The following is a 15,881-nucleotide window of genomic DNA, read 5'->3' on the forward strand; positions in this document are numbered from 1 at the left end:
CCACTGTTTGTCCTTTGTTCCTCACACATTATAACAGTTTTCTGTCTTGTTTCTACTTTGTGGAGTTGAAGACGTTATAGCCAACACAGAGTGACGTCAGCAGAGATGTTCTGTTCTAAACCTGTCAGACATCAATTTCATTCAGACTCCTGTCTTGAACTTCCCTAAGATGTATTTCAGGGTGTGGAGAGCTAATGGCAGGACAGGTCAAATGTTCTTCTGTAGTGCCAGATGTGTGGGGAACGGTATCGTAGGGGCCTGCACTGCTGTTATGTCCCTCTCCCCAGGGGTGGTAATAGATGGGGCTGGCGAGAGGAGTCTGTTCACGTGGTGCAGATTGTGATTTGTGTGCTGGGGCTCGCTGTGCTGTTCAGTGTGTTCTGCCAGGGCTATGACCTCATCACAAGGACCGAGAGCGTGGTCACCTTGCTGACCTCCAAAGATGCCATGGTGGAGGTGTACTACAGTAGTGCTGGACCCAACAGAGTGGAGAGAGTAGGAGACAGAGATAAGCTGTGGAGGAGAGAGATAAGCTGTGGAGGAGAGAGAAGAGTAGATAAGGGTGGAGGAGAGAAGGAGACAGGTCAAATGCTTGTGGAGGAGAGATGTGTGGGAGAAGCTGTGGAGGAGAGAGGAGAGATAAGCTGTGGAGGGGAGAAGTAAGAGATGGGGCTGTGGAGAGAGAGTAGGTGCAGATTGTGGAGGAGAGAGCTGGGAGCTCGCTGTGCTGAGTGAGTTCTGAGAGGATGACCTCAGACAAGCTGTGGAGAGAGAAGGAGAGAGAAGCTGTGAAGGAGAGAGACCTCCAAAGATAAGCATGGTGGGAGAGTGAGAGATAGTGCTGGAGAAGCTGTGGAGAGAGTAGGAGAGAGAGATAAGCTGTGGAGGAGAGAGGAGACAGAGAGATATGTTGTGGAGGAGAGAGGAGACAGAGATAAGCTGTGGAGGAAAGAGAATACAGAGAGATATGTTGTGGAGGAGAGAGAAGGAGACTGAGATAAGCTGTGGAGGAGAGAGAAGGAGCAGAGATAAGCTGTGGAGGAAAAGGGATAGAGAGATATGTTGTGGAGGAGAGAGAAGGAGACAGAGAAGCTGTGGAGGAGAGAGAGAAGGAGACAGAGAAGCTGTGGAGGAGAGAGTAGGAGACAGATAAGCTGTGGAGGAGAGAGAAGGAGACAGAGAAGCTGTGGAGGAGAGAGAAGGAGACAGAGAAGCTGTGGAGGAGAGAGAAGGAGACAGAGATAAGCTGTGGAGGAGAGAGAAGGAGACAGAGAAGCTGTGGAGGAGAGAGAAGGAGACAGATAAGCCGTGGAGGAGAGAGAAGGAGGCATAGATAAGCTGTGGAGGAGAGAGTAGGAGACAGAGAAATAAATTGTGGAGGAGAGAGTGGGAGATGGAGAGAGAAGCTGTGGAGGAGATAGTAGGAGACAAAGAGATCATTTGTGTAGGACTGCGTGGGAGACAGAGAAGCTGTGGAGGAGAGCATGGGGTGTCTGGATGGGGACTGACGGAGATTCAGAGGTGTGCTAGAAGAGCTCTGGACCCAAAAGAGTGGGAAAGAGAGTGGAGCATCTTTGGTCATGGACTGACTGAGCTCAAACTGCCTACACTACCAATGTAGATTAAAACTATATTCTGGGATATATGGACTGTTGCATTTGCACTATGGACTATTTCTGGACGGTACTATATCCATTACACTTGTCGTGTCTTTGGCTATGCCGGATTCAGTGATATGACATGCTATTCTATAAAATAATTTATCCGTAATTAATATCACCTGATTGAGCTAATCATGTAAATGTAATTAACTAGAGAGTCGGGGCACCACAAAATAATATTTATAGAGCTGTTATCTTCTGAATAAACTCTTAAAGACCTAGTAATATTTTACATCAATAGCAGTCAATATTAATCGCCATCTTAATTCAGTCTCATCTGAAAGCTGTAGATTCTTGGTTATCTGCACGAACCCTGGCTCACAAGTTGAATCAGCAATACAAAATTGGGTTTAATTGTTTATTTACTAAATACCTAACTAATCACACAGAATTGCACATACACATAATTAAATCATAACTTGATTACAAATGACGTCATAAAGGAAAACGTCCCTAGCGGGCGGAACAGATATGACAGCTTGTTACACAAAAAAAGGGCTGGGTTTGAGTGAAAGAGCGGGAAGACTGAGGAACAAAGGGCGAAGCTGTGCTATTGTAAATACAGTATCTTATGCATTCTAAATTACCGCCCGAAAAGGAAAATGCAATAAATATTTACTCTGAGCTGCGCTTCGGTAGGTTGGTGGTACATGGAAGGCCGTGTTGCCCAACCGAGTCCTTTGTCCTTTGAAGAATGTCTCCGCTGGTAAATTGAATACGTTGTAGTAACGTCATTGTTTGGTAGATGGGATACTCTGTCTGTTCCTTCCTAACCCTCGTTTGCAGCGGCTGTTGCTAACTCAACGGCTAGGTTGAGGTATCACTTCTGTAGTGATTAAGAGTAGTGAATAAGAGTTCAAAGTTCATACCATTCACAACCAAAGCTCACACGGATGTTGGCTTCGTTCTGTAGTTATTATCTGGACCATTCTGACATCGGACCGTCGTCCTCACATCTTTTCGGAACAGGAGGTTATATTGTAGTCAAGGCTTTATATAGGAAGGGAGAGGAGGGCGTGTTTGAAAAGTTTTATAGCCCATGTCCCTTCACAGGGGCAGGCCACTGATTGAGCAGGGCCCTAACCTTATGAAAACCCAAATCTCACATTTTAGAAGATAAAATCACATTTCATCCCATCACAAATAATTTCATATTCAAACATTTAAATTGAACAACAATTCCATGTGAATCCGATAACTCTGATGCGTAGACTTTCCACTGTAGAGTTTATGTCATCTTATCATTGATGAGAATGTCTCAGATGACAACCGAACTGACATCATATACATTAAGTACCACTGCATATGTTCAATTGGTCGGATTACCAGAATATAGTTAATTTCCCCACCTTCTGATGTTCCCAGAATCTCTATGTTAACCAAGGGTTTTGCAAATGTAACATCAGTAGGGTAGAGAGAGAGGAAAACGTGGGGAAGAGGTATTTATGACTGTCATAAAACTACCCCCAGGCCAACGTCATGACACACTGTATTACTGTCTGCCTGTATTGTATTGTACTGTATTGTACTGTTGGTTGTGTTTATTATTAGTTTATGTTAATCCTGCCAGCAACAACAGCCCCTCTGGGATGAATAAAGTTAACGGAATTGAATCACAGCACCTTCGTTCATTTCCTACCTTACGTGTGTATCCAGGAGTTGTTCCCTATGTGTGTGTCCAGGAGTTGTTCCCTATGTGTGTATCCAGGAGTTGTTCCCTATGTGTGTGTCCAGGAGTTGTTCCCTATGTGTGTGTCCAGGAGTTGTTCCCTATGTGTGTGTCCAGGAGTTGTTCCCTATGTGTGTGTCCAGGAGTTGTTCCCTATGTGTGTGTCCAGGAGTTGTTTCCTAGTTGTGTGTGTCCAGGAGTTGTTCCAGGAGTTGTTTCCTATGTGTGTGTCCAGGAGTTGTTCCCTATGTGTGTGTCCAGGAGTTGTTCCCTATGTGTGTGTCCAGGAGTTGCTGGCATGTTGTGAGGAGGATAAAGGTGAGATCAAGGAAGGAATGGACATCGTGCTGAGGGCCTGTGTGTGTGTGTGTGTGTGTGTGTGTGTGTGTGTGTGTGTGTGTGTGTGTGTGTGTGTGTGTGTGTGTGTGTGTGTGTGTGTGTGTGTGTGTGTGTGTGTGTGTGTGTGTGTGTGTGTGTGTGTGTGTGTGTGTGTGTGTGTGACATTTCAGATAGGAGAAAAGATACAGAAGGCAGGTGAGAGCTTCTTTACTTTTCAGTAGTACAGACATCAGTGTGGGAAGGAGAGGCAGTGAAAGCATAATTCAGTGGTTCAGTGAGAATAACTGTCAAATGCACAGATACACTGCATGGAACATACCTCTACAGGTTATATATTAGACTAACAATAAACTATAGATTTAGAATGTGTGAGCCTCATTTAATATTTTAAATGTTCTCTTTATAGCACTAATTTGGCACAAAAACTTCTTTAGGCTAGATATATCACAATATACAGTACATTAAAAAAGGCATCCTGACTTTGTAGAAACCTGGGACTCAACACTTCATCAGCCTGGGACTTGGCCAAGAAGAGGACAGCATGGAGAACCAAATGACAAGGAGCTAGTGAGTGAGATGCTGACTTTAGTACTGGACACATTGTCTCATAGTATCACATCATGTTCTACTGCTTCTCTTGATATGTACACATACACATGGGAAAGATTGTGGGTAAAGTCAGGTAGAACAAGGGGTTCTGGGTAAGGTCAGAGGGTTGTGGGTAAGGTCAGGTAGAACAGGGGGTTGTGGGTAAGGTCAGGTAGAACAGGGGGTTGTGGGTAAGGTCAGGTAGAACAGGGGGTTGTGGGTAAGGTCAGGTAGAACAAGGGGTTGTGAGTAAGGTCAGGTAGAACGGGGTTGTGAGTAAGGTCAGGTAGAACAGGGGGTTGTGAGTAAGATCAGGTAGAACAGGGGGTTGTGGGTTGTGGGTAAGATCAGGTAGAGCAGGGGGTTGTGGGTAAGGTCAGGTAGAACAGGGGGTTGTGAGTAAGGTCAGGTAGAACAGGGGGTTGTGGGTAAGGTCAGGTAGAACAGGGGGTTGTGAGTAAGGTCAGGTAGAACGGGGTTGTGGGTAAGGTCAGGTAGAACAGGGGGTTGTGGGTAAGGTCAGGTAGAACAGGGGGTTGTGGGTAAGGTCAGGTAGAACAGGGGGTTGTGGGTAATGTCAGGTAGAACAGGGGTTGGGGTTGTGGGTAAGGTCAGGTAGAACAGGGGTTGTGGGTAAGGTCAGGTAGAACAGGGGGTTGTGGGTAAGGTCAGGTAGAACAGGGGGTTGTGGGTAAGGTCAGGTAGAACAGGGGGTTGTGGGTAAGGTCAGGTAGAACAGGGGGTTGTGGGTAAGGTCAGGTAGAACAGGGGGTTGTGGGTAAGGTCAGGTAAGGCTCCAGATGATGGTGATCGCCGCTACAATGCCATTTAGGACCGCCACACTGTAGCTCATGTGGAAGGAGTGACCTGTCACCTGCCTGAGACACACACACACACAATTAGACATCAAGGGTGGCAACACATATCGACAGCTTGAGACTGTAGGGTTCTATCTGGAAAAAGATGATTCTGAGATAATTGGCTTTAAAGTTCTGGACCCTCATTTGTTTAAAAGATATCAGCAATTTTGAACTGAGGTATTTAGACTACTGTATATGTAGAGAACATTGAACAGAACAAGGCTGTTTCAATAACTACATGTTGACTAAAATACAGATAGCTTGGGACTATAATGTTCTCTCTATATGGCATCATTCTCTTTACACACGTGTGTGTCCTGCTATCTGGGCTTGGGAGACAGCAGGCAGCGATGGAACAAGAGGAGTTAGGAAAAGGACAAGAGAATTAGGCTAAGGCCAGTGGAAGAGTTAGGGAATGTAGGTTAGTCAGTGGAGGCTTCTGAGGGGAGGACGGCTCATAATAATGGCTGGAATAGAGTCAGTGGAATGGTATCAACTACATGGTAACCACATGTTTGATATGCCTGATATCATTCCATTGACTCTTTTCCAGCCATTATTATGAGCCGTGTGTGTGTGTGTTACCTGAGGTGGCCAGGGGACAGGGGCGTTGGGAGGAACGTGCCGGGCTCAAAAGAGTCAAAGTAGGTGATGGTCCATGTGAAGCTACAGCAGCAGAACCCTGCTAGCACCGACATGACCAGAACACTCCAGAACCCTACAGAGAGGGGGAGGAGAGAGAGACAGAGGGAGAGAGAGAAGGGGGGGTAAAGGGGGAGAGAGAGGGGTGGGGGGCGGAGGGGAGGGAGAGAGAGAGGAACATGTTTTGTTAATTTTCTATTCTGGAGGCTTTGTGTGTATGAACTTTTGTGAACAGACCTGTACTTGCCTAGGAGTCTAACCTCTGAGCCATCCTCTCCAATCACTCTCTCATTCTGCATCTCTGAAACAAACACACAACAAACAGTATACAGAAGTGACAAGATACATAACAATTAACAGAAAGCAATATCATTCAGCTCCTGTCCAAGAGGGTCTTCATCCGCGCATGCGCGACTAAAATTCTGTAACTCTTGACAGACGATGTACCTTTCAAGATGAGGTAAACAAAGGCGCAGAATACTGCAACGACCGACATCACCATTGCACAGCAGAGCATGGAGAAAATCCTTGCGGTCCACAGTCTTCGGTTGTCCCAAAAACTCTGGTCCGGTTTGACCGGACGCTGCCGGTGTTGTATGTCCATCTTGGTAAAAGTCAAGTAACACAACTCAAAAACGTCTAACTAGTTGTCAAAGCAAGCACACGCTAGATATCAACGTAGCGAAGTTAGTTTCCTCTCCCAAACTGCCTTCCTTCAATTAGTGACACGCACGTTGTTAAAATATAATTAGGATGTATTTTAATAGTATCATTGCCCTATGTAAATAATGTCATGTAAAGTTATTTCAACAAGTTCCTTTTCCTAACTTTCTAAACTTCTGACAATGCTTTCAAAACATAGCTCCTTCCTCTTCCGTATCCGAAAACTAAACCCGCCCTAAAAACGTAAATCCAACCGAATAGCATAACTTTTCCTGACGCAACCAACGAACATCTTGTCTATTGGTTTGAACACGTCTATCATCTTCTTTTCTCACCAGTGTTCAGTAGGGCACACCTTATGTATACTTGACCTAGAGGGATGTTCAGCAGAGCACAGTGTAGCTAAACAATTTGCAACATCATTATCAAACAATGTATCACACATTGAAAGAAAGTGTACCAAAACACGCTTCAGCCCAGCTTGAACAAAATGCACTCAGGTGCTCAACTGAGGGACATTCCTTACCCCAAGACACTTCAACGGGTGATTATCCACTAAAATAAAGAGAAATGATTATTCTGTATATATCCCATACATTAGGCCAAATATATCTGTAGCACAACAGTCCAGACCAGATTTTTTTAAAATTACATCCACCTACCTGGTCAGACATGAAAACGTTTGAGAACACCTGTTGCCTATTTTATCAACAGTAAACCAGTTATCTTAACTCTGTCTATATGTTTTCATTTTTTTTAAATGACGTGCAACTCTGTCTGTTTCCTTGAATCCTCCCATCTCTGCAATAATACAAATCTTACACAATGTATTAATCTGACAAATACGACAGTGACCAATCTCTCAGGATTTGGCTTGGACTAGAGATAGTTAGAGAACACAACATTGTATGTGTCCCATTATAGTGTTGCCTATGCTAAACCGGGCTTTTGGGAGCTAGAGTCCTCTATTAATCTCTATGTTTGACTTTTACTATGTGTTTCTGGCCTGTTGTGGCAGCCTCAATCAGTGATGACTTCATGATTGACTTTTCACTTAATGTACTACACAAACACTGTCCTCTGATATTGATGGAGGATATACACAAACACTGTCCTCTGATATTGATGGAGGATATACACAAACACTGTCCTCTGATATTGATGGAGGATATACACAAACACTGTCCTCTGATATTGATGGAGGATATACACAAACACTGTCCTCTGATATTGATGGAGGATATACACAAACACTGTCCTCTGATATTGATGCAATAACAGCGTTTTTCTTCGGAACCATCTTTATTAGAACAAAGTTCTAAAGGGGAAAGAGGGTGAGTTTATCCCAAACGCACTTTACGACTGTTGACGAAGTCCGACACCTTCACCATCCCATCACGCGCCTTCCTGAGAGACAGACAGACAGACAGTCAGAGATACACACATTTTGTGCAAAGTCAATTTTGTTTCTCACACCTGTGTCTCCTGGTACTTGAGAACTTTTGTTTTCACTGTGTAGCTGCTGTGTTGTTGTGTAGTTGTGTCTCTGTGTAGTTGTTGTGTCTCTGTTAGGTTGTTGTGTAGTTGTTTTGCAGCTGTGTAGTTTTTTTGTTGCTGTGTTGTTGTGTAGTTGTATAGCTGTGTAGCTGTGTTGTTTTTTGTGTAGTTGTGTAACTTTTCAACTCACGCCTGAGCCTCCAAGTAGGTAATGGTTCGGTCTATCTGGGCCTGGGACACCTCTTTGTCCACCGCTGCCAGGTAGAAGTAAAGGAAGCGGAAGGTCTCGAAGGGGACGCAGGCGTCTGGGGGCTTACACGAGCTGTCTGAGTTCAGGATGTACAGCGCGTGGGTCATGGCGTTCTTAATCGTCTGCCAGAGAGAAGTCAGAGGTCACCAAGATAACGGGCCCAAAGGTCATTTGATAATGTCTGTATGTTATTAAGTGTGTGTGTGTGTGTGTGTGTGCAACATGCATGCATGAGTGTGTGCTTGCATGCGTGCACAACATCATATGTACCCCTCCCAGATAGCTGCAGCACAGGGCGAAGAATTTTATCCAGTCGAGTTGGTCTCCGAAGCAGCCCACTGTCATGATGTGTCTGAGAAGGTCGTCAGCCAATCCTAACGATAGCCACATCTTGCTCACCTCCTTCTTACTGACTGTGCCATTCTTATGTAGCTGGGAAGGGGAAGGGGGGGGGGGGGGGGGGGAGAAGGGGGTAGGGAGACGGGAGACGGGGACACAGAGAGAAAGAGTTCACATTTATGTGTGTGTGTGTGTGTGTGTGCACATGCGTGAGTCATGCATGTGTGTGTCTAGCTGTGGTGTGTTTGTGTGTGTGGCCCCATACCTTTTCGTGCATTGTGGTGAGTACCTCAGGTGTGAGGTCCATGGTGTTGGGGGTTACCACTTTGTCTGGTGTCCTGTTCACAGGTAACGTCTTCCCCTGGACCAGAGCACTGAAGTACCTGTAGCAGACATGCATACCAGCACAATACTGGGTTTAATACAGCAGAGCAGGAATCCTGGTCTTGGAGGCCTGTAGTGAATGTATGCAGGCATATATTCCACACAGTTCAGCTACAACTGACCTTAGATCAGTGGACTTTGTCCCCTATGGGCCCTGGTCAAAAGTAGTGCACTATGTAATGAATAGGGTTCCATTTGGGAAGCAGACGAGGTCAAGGGCCAACTTTCATCCTTCTCCTCTCAGAAGCTACAATACCAAACTGACCTTGCATCAGTGGCTAGGCATAACTTCAAGCTACTCACAGTGTGGCCCATTCCAGCAGGTCTTCAGGTTGTGTCCGGATGGCGTCCTTGGTGAACTGCTTCAGAATGCCGGGGAGCTCTGGAGGGATGACCACTGTTTTACCTGTGTGAGACATTCTAAACCCAGAATGGGAACCAGTGGCAGCAAAAACACCTGTATGGTGAAAAGAAAATGGTATTTTAACCTCATTCTTGCAATATCTGCCTGACTCTAAAATAAAAATGTTATAGGCCCAATGCAGTCATTTTTAAGTCAATATCAAATAAATTATTGTTAACAATGAAGTACTGTACTTTAATAGATTTATATTAAAATCAGCCATAGGGTTTTTATTTATTTTAAATATTTTCTACATGTAGAATAATAGTGAAAACATAAAAACGATGAAATAACACATATGGAATCGTATAGTAAGCAAAAAACTGTAAAACAAATCAAAATGTATTTTATATTTGAGAATCTTCAAATAGCCACCCTTTGCCTTGACAGCTTTGCACATTATTGGCATTCTCTCAGCCAGTTTCACCTGTAATGCTTTTCCAACAGTCTTGAAGGAGTTCACACATATGCTGAGCACTTGTTGGCTGCTTTTCCTTCACTCAGCGGTCCAACTCATCCCAAACCATCTCAATTTGGTCGGGGGATTGTGGAGGCCAGGTCATCTGATGCAGCACTCCATCTCTCTCCTTCTTGGTAAAATAGCCCTTACACAGCCTGGAGGTGTGTTGTGTCATTGTCCTGTTGATAAACAAATGATAGTCCCACTAAGCCCAAACCAGATGGGATGGCGTATCGCTGCAGAATGCTGTGGTAGCCATGCTGGTTAAGTGTGTCACCACCAAAGCACCCTCACACTATAACACCTCCTCCTCCATGCTTTACGGTGGGAAATACACATGCAGAGATCATCCGCTCACCCACACAGTGTCTCACAAAGACACGGCGGTTGGAACCAAAAATCTCCAATTTGGACACCAGACCAAAGGACAAATTTCCACTGGTCTAATGTGCATTGCTCGTGTTTCTTGGCCCAAGCAAGTCTCTTATTATTGGTGTCCTTTACTAGTGGTTTCTTTGCAGCAGTCTCCTGTGAACAGTTGATGTTGAGATGTGTCTGTTACTTGAACACTGTGAAGCATTTATTAGGACAGCAATTTCTGAGACTGGTAACTCTAACAAACTCTGCAGCAGAGGTAACTCTGGGTCTTCCATTCCTGTGGCGGTCCTCGTGAAAGCCAATTTCATCATAGCGCTTGATGGTTTTTGCGATTGCACTTGAAGAAACTTTAAAAGTTCTTGAAATGTTCTGTATTGTCTGACCTACATGTCTTAAACAATGATGGACTATCGTTTCTCTTTGCTTATTTGAACTGTTCTTGCCATAATATGGACTTGGTATTTTACCAAATAGGGCTATCTTCTGTATACCACCCCTACCATGTCACAACACAACTGGTTGGCTCAAATGCATTAAGAAGGAAAGAAATTCCACAAATTAACTTTAAGAAGGCACACCTGTTAATTGAAATGCATTCCAGGTGACAACCTCATGAAGCTGGTTGAGAGAATGCCAAGAGTGTGCAAAGCTGTAATCAGGGAAAAGGGAGGCTATTTGAAGAATCTCAAATATAAAATATATTTTGATTTGTTAAATACTTTTTTGGTTACTACATGATTCCATATGTGTTATTTCATAGTTTTGATGTCTTCACTATTATTCTACAACGTAGAAAATGTTAAGAATAAAGAAAAACCCTTGAATGAGGAGGTGTTCTAAAAGTTTTGACTGGTAGTGTAGCTTTTTACCAAAAAAAAAACATTTTAAAAGCAAGAATTTAGCTCGGAATGTCTGAGTGGGGAGGGTAACGCTGAATAGTGAGGTTTGGAACTCCCGCATGATGATGTCAACATGGAAAAAAACTATGCAAACCACCTGATTAGAAGGTCCTATGTAGATTGTATATTTAATAAGCAACTATCAGGAAATAACACCGATACAAAAAAGCTCACTTTTACAGTGTTAGTTTCATCAGCTGTTGTACATTATTATATAAAATACAGGAAAACTGAATTTGGACTGCACTGGGCCTTGGCAGCCCTATAGCCCACTAATAACTGTGGATTCATTTATGAAAACCATGTAAATCAATTAAATAATTAACCTGTAAAAGACGGTGCAGTTCTCTGCGCTTGATCAGACGACGTAAACGCTGTGAAAGCGGGAAGAACAGTAGCAGGTGATGCGCCGGTTATTTTGTATCAGTTTGTGATTCCCGCGTAACAGACGGCAATTGTGACGTCACAGTGTGTGAGTCCTGGGTGTGTGTGAAATGAAAAATAACTAATGTTCGCACGGGGGCGACATTTCCTCGTGTTTTATCATTTGCAGCTCTCGACAGACATTTCTGGGACATTTTCGCAGTAGAATAGTAGTTGATCTATACGAGACGATAGTTTACCTTGAGTCATTCTACCTATAATCGAATAGTAGGGCTATATAACTTTCCTAAGATAAATTAGTTCAACTAAAAGTGATATCCGACATGCCAACATTCCCTTTAACCTTTTATCTTTTATATTTGACAGACATGAATCATCATGTACATCCATATTATAAAGCAGTGATAGATTTAATTAAAAAAGCTAAATGTAGAAGGGAAGGGAGAGATAGATGGGGCACGTGTGTGCGCCTGCTTGCTTGCATTTGTGTGAGTCACAGGGGGTTGGTGGCACCTTAGATGGGGAGGAAGGGCTTGTGGTAATGGCTGGAGTTGAGTCAGTGGCGATTTTAGCATGTAAATCATGGTGGGGCAAAATCCCCAAACCAATTTTAGATGCATACCAGCAAAGCCACTACACAACACTAAACAATATATTAATTGCACAATAACGGTGACAAACAGAGCCCACAAACTGTTAGGGCCTACATAAAGCTGTCCCGACACGGAGCTTTGTTTTCAGCACCATGGAGTGAATCCTTACCCCGCTGCACCTGGCTATCAGTGGAGCCTTGTCTGGCAGCGAAATAGTTCATTCAGCCCCATTTACTGCCTTTTATCAAACATAGCTGTTTGCTGACTTGCTTAATCAAATGTGGTTTCCACTGACAACAGAAATGTAAAAACTATGGCATAAGGGAACGACAAACGGATAAGAGGCAATCCCTAATTTCGATTAAGACATTAATGAACGAGCTAGGACGGACGTAGTCAATATAACTATTTGTTCAACACTTTTGAAATGTACAGCGGCAGAATTCAGAACATAGGCCGTTCTTACAGTATTCTCCCTGTACACCAAGTCAGAACCAAAAGATAAATAAATGGGGCATATAAGCAGCAAATGAAAGCTCTTGCAATATTCAATAATTACATTTCTCTAAAACAGGCTATAGTCTACATGTGCAACACGAAGTCAGAACAGTAGGCAAAGTTATGAGGGGGAAAGGGACCAAATCATTAGGGTGAGACACATGGGCTACTAACAGCTTACGACACAACACACACTTAGTATTACTTTCATAGCTACAGGACACATATCTCCCTGGCATATTACATCATTTATGCAGCAGCATACAGGACATTTTGGGACTCACCTTTTGTGCTTTGCCCACTTGAACAGGAAGGTGGTGCGGCGGTCCCTCTTGAGGGCAAATTTTGTCAACAAAAAAGGTTGAATCATGACGACGTCAGTGATCTTCATGTCGAAGCTGTCACACCCTGATCTGTTTCACCTGTCTTGTGCTTGTCTCCACCCCCCTCCAGGTGTCGCCCATCTTCCCCATTATCCCCTGTGTATTTATACCTGTGTTTTCTGTTTGTCTGTTGCCAGTTCGCCTTGTCCCATCAAGCCTACCAGCGGTTTTCCCCTACCGCTGTTTTTCTCTCTTGTCCCTGTTTTCTAGTTTTCCCGGTTTTGACCATTCTACCGGCCCTGAACCTGCCTGCCGTTCTGTACCTTGTGACTCTGCTCTGAATTACTGACCTCTGTCTGCCCTGAGCCTGCCTGCCGTTCTGTACCTTGTAACTCTGCTCTGAATTACTGACCTTTGTCTGCCCTGAGCCTGCCTGCCGTTCTGTACCTTGTGACTCTGCTCTGGATTACTGACCTCTGTCTGCCCTAAGCTTGCCTGCCGTTCTGTACCTTGTAACTCTGCTCTGAATTACTGACCTCTGTCTGCCCTGAGCCTGCCTGCCGTTCTGTACCTTGTGACTCTGCTCTGAATTACTGACCTCTGTCTGCCCTGAGCCTGCCTGCCGTTCTGTACCTTGTGACTCTGCTCTGGATTACTGACCTCTGTCTGCCCTGAGCCTGCCTGCCGTTCTGTACCTTGTGACTCTGCTCTGGATTACTGACCTCTGTCTGCCCTGAGCCTGCCTGCCGTTCTGTACCTTGTGACTCTGTTCTGGATTACTGACCTCTGCCTGCCCTGAGCCTGCCTGCCGTTCTGTACCTTGTGACTCTGCTCTGGATTACTGACCTCTGCCTGCCCTGAGCCTGCCTGCCGTTCTGTACCTTGTGACTCTGCTCTGGATTACTGACCTCTGCCTGCCCTGAGCCTGCCTGCCGTTCTGTACCTTGTGACTCTGCTCTGGATTACTGACCTCTGTCTGCCCTGAGCCTGCCTGCCGTTCTGTACCTTGTGACTCTGCTCTGGATTACTGACCTCTGCCTGCCCTGAGCCTGCCTGCCGTTCTGTACCTTTTGGACTCTGCTCTGGATTACTGACCTCTGCCTGCCCTGAGCCTGCCTGCCGTTCTGTACCTTGTGACTCTGCTCTGGATTACTCACCTCTGCCTGCCCTGAGCCTGCCTGCCTTTCTGTACCTTGTGACTCTGCTCTGGATTACTGACCTCTGTCTGCCCTGAGCCTGCCTGCCGTTCTGTACCTTTTGGACTCTGCTCTGGATTACTGACCTCTGTCTGCCCTGAGCCTGCCTGCCGTTCTGTACCTTTTGGACTCTGCTCTGGATTACTGACCTCTGCCTGCCCTGAGCCTGCCTGCCGTTCTGTACCTTTTGGACTCTGCTCTGGATTACTGACCTCTGCCTGCCCTGAGCCTGCCTGCTGTTCTGTACCTTGTGACTCTGCTCTGGATTACTGACCTCTGTCTGTCCTTGACTTGTCGTTTGCCTGCCCCGTTTTTGTAATAAAGTTTTGTTACTTGAACTGTCTGCATCTCGGTCTGATCTAGAAAGAGGCCGGAGTTCCCGACTTGGAATTCCGAGTTGGATGACCGTTCAAAACGTATTTTCCCTGTCGGAGCTCGTTTTTTCCAAGTTCCCAGTTGTCTTGAACTCACTGAAGTCTGAGATTTCCCAGTTCCAAATTTCCAGTTGTTTTGAACATGGCTTAAGTCATGCTGGATTGACAGCATGACCAATGTATTCAACCTTTTCTGGCCCAAGGCATGAGAATGTTTATCCATTTAAGCTTGGAAAAGAGACCCTTAAACCCAAACTTGGACCACACTCTCACTCCACTGAATAGCAGGCTAGTGATTGCTTTGCAACACTTACAGTTAGCCACTGATTCGTTCCCAACCACTCATTGTTGAATTGGCTGATGAGCACCGATACATTTTATCTATCATTTCTCTTCATATGACAAGGATGGAAAAGGATTTGCCAGGCGATTGTCGACTTGATTCATGATGATGACTGCTTGTCCAGCTTGCTAGCTAAGATTTTGAAAGTATGTTGACATGATCAGTCAAATCAAATCTACGATAGATATAACGTGATTTGATGTCATTTTATCTGTGGCCGGTAACCTTGAACCTTCTTGGATGGGCACTTCTAATGTAAATCTATGGCAGCACCCACGGGGCTTGAATTTTCGACCTCTCCCCATAGATTTTGCAGTGACGTTGTCCCCATGAGTGAACAGTAGAACACTGAGCCAATCACGGCGCAACTACAGAACATTACCAACCCCTACACGCCATGTTTTCGTTGGCTGCCCCACCACAACAGAAAGCACTGAGCTCGACTGAAACACCTGCATTTTGAGCTGCTTTACTCAAGAAAGCAAAAAATAGACCATGTTGGTATGCGGCTCTATAAAGTTTTTAAAGCGTCTTTTAGCTAAACAGGTGGGGCTCTTTCCCACCTGCCCTGAAGGACCGGTTGCCACTGAGTGGTATGTTATCAAATACATCAAACACGTGGTTTCCATGGTTTCCAGGTGTTTGATGCCATTCCATTAGCTCCATGCCAGCCATTATTGTAAGCCGTCCTCCCCTCAGCAGCCTCCAATGGTGTGTGTGTGTGTGTGTGCGTGTGTTTGTGTGTGGAGATGAGAGCGAGGTTTGGTCTGTTGTTGCGAGGCGATAACAGTAGGTTACACAACCACAGCGGGCGACACATTGATGCTGCGGGTGTCACGGTTAATTGAGTGATGTCACCGAGAACGGTGTTTTTTTCTAAATAGGCGGTTACTGATTTTATAAATAAGAGGAGGCGGGCTGGTGATGCAATAACCAAAGGGTAGCTCCTCCAGGCTATGCGATCAGCATCAAATATAGGCAGCTTGACCCCATTAAGATAGCCCCCTCTTCTCTAATCTGGGAAGAACAAAGCAAACCATGATGTTGCCATCGTCCTTGCTGTGTGAAGACTGGTGGATGAATGACGGCATAGATCGAGCGCATTGATTTTATAGTGCCTGCCAGGGAATAAGGGAAA

At 45.0% G+C, this 15,881-nt stretch overlaps 2 protein-coding genes across 2 annotated transcripts; both read right to left on the minus strand.

Annotated features, from left to right (window-relative positions):
- Nucleotides 1-4,886: 4,886 nt before the first annotated feature.
- On the minus strand, nt 4,887-6,640 carry LOC135543006 (ADP-ribosylation factor-like protein 6-interacting protein 6). The gene is made up of 4 exons (XM_064970115.1): nt 6,207-6,640; nt 6,007-6,060; nt 5,703-5,835; nt 4,887-5,135 (listed from the first exon to the last, which is right to left on the minus strand). Exons 1-4 carry the CDS (start codon nt 6,361-6,363, stop codon nt 5,042-5,044), a joined length of 438 nt encoding a protein of 145 aa, XP_064826187.1. The 5' UTR covers nt 6,364-6,640; the 3' UTR covers nt 4,887-5,041.
- A 1,106-nt stretch (nt 6,641-7,746) lies between these two features.
- On the minus strand, nt 7,747-11,460 carry LOC135543005 (ropporin-1-like). Its single transcript, XM_064970114.1, has 6 exons — nt 11,359-11,460; nt 9,196-9,349; nt 8,774-8,891; nt 8,440-8,601; nt 8,110-8,291; nt 7,747-7,829 (listed from the first exon to the last, which is right to left on the minus strand). Exons 2-6 carry the CDS (start codon nt 9,309-9,311, stop codon nt 7,763-7,765), a joined length of 645 nt encoding a protein of 214 aa, XP_064826186.1. The 5' UTR covers nt 9,312-9,349; nt 11,359-11,460; the 3' UTR covers nt 7,747-7,762.
- Between the last annotated feature and the right edge of the window lie 4,421 nt (nt 11,461-15,881).

Source organism: Oncorhynchus masou, chromosome 7 (assembly GCF_036934945.1).
Source record: "Oncorhynchus masou masou isolate Uvic2021 chromosome 7, UVic_Omas_1.1, whole genome shotgun sequence".
Lineage (NCBI taxonomy): Eukaryota > Metazoa > Chordata > Actinopteri > Salmoniformes > Salmonidae > Oncorhynchus > Oncorhynchus masou.

Coding starts and splice junctions, on each gene's coding strand:
- LOC135543006 (XM_064970115.1), bottom strand. CDS start 6,363: ATGGACATACAACACCGGCAGCGTCCGGTCAAACCGGACCAGAGTTTT. Junction 5,836..6,006: donor CTCAGAGGTTAGACTCCTAG/GCAAGTACAGGT, acceptor CCCTCTCTGTAG/GGTTCTGGAGTGTTCTGGTC. Junction 5,136..5,702: donor CTGTCCCCTGGCCACCTCAG/GTAACACACACA, acceptor TGTGTGTCTCAG/GCAGGTGACAGGTCACTCCT.
- LOC135543005 (XM_064970114.1), bottom strand. CDS start 9,311: ATGTCTCACACAGGTAAAACAGTGGTCATCCCTCCAGAGCTCCCCGGC. Junction 8,892..9,195: donor CTGCTGGAATGGGCCACACT/GTGAGTAGCTTG, acceptor TGTCTGCTACAG/GTACTTCAGTGCTCTGGTCC. Junction 8,602..8,773: donor TCACCACAATGCACGAAAAG/GTATGGGGCCAC, acceptor TCCCCTTCCCAG/CTACATAAGAATGGCACAGT.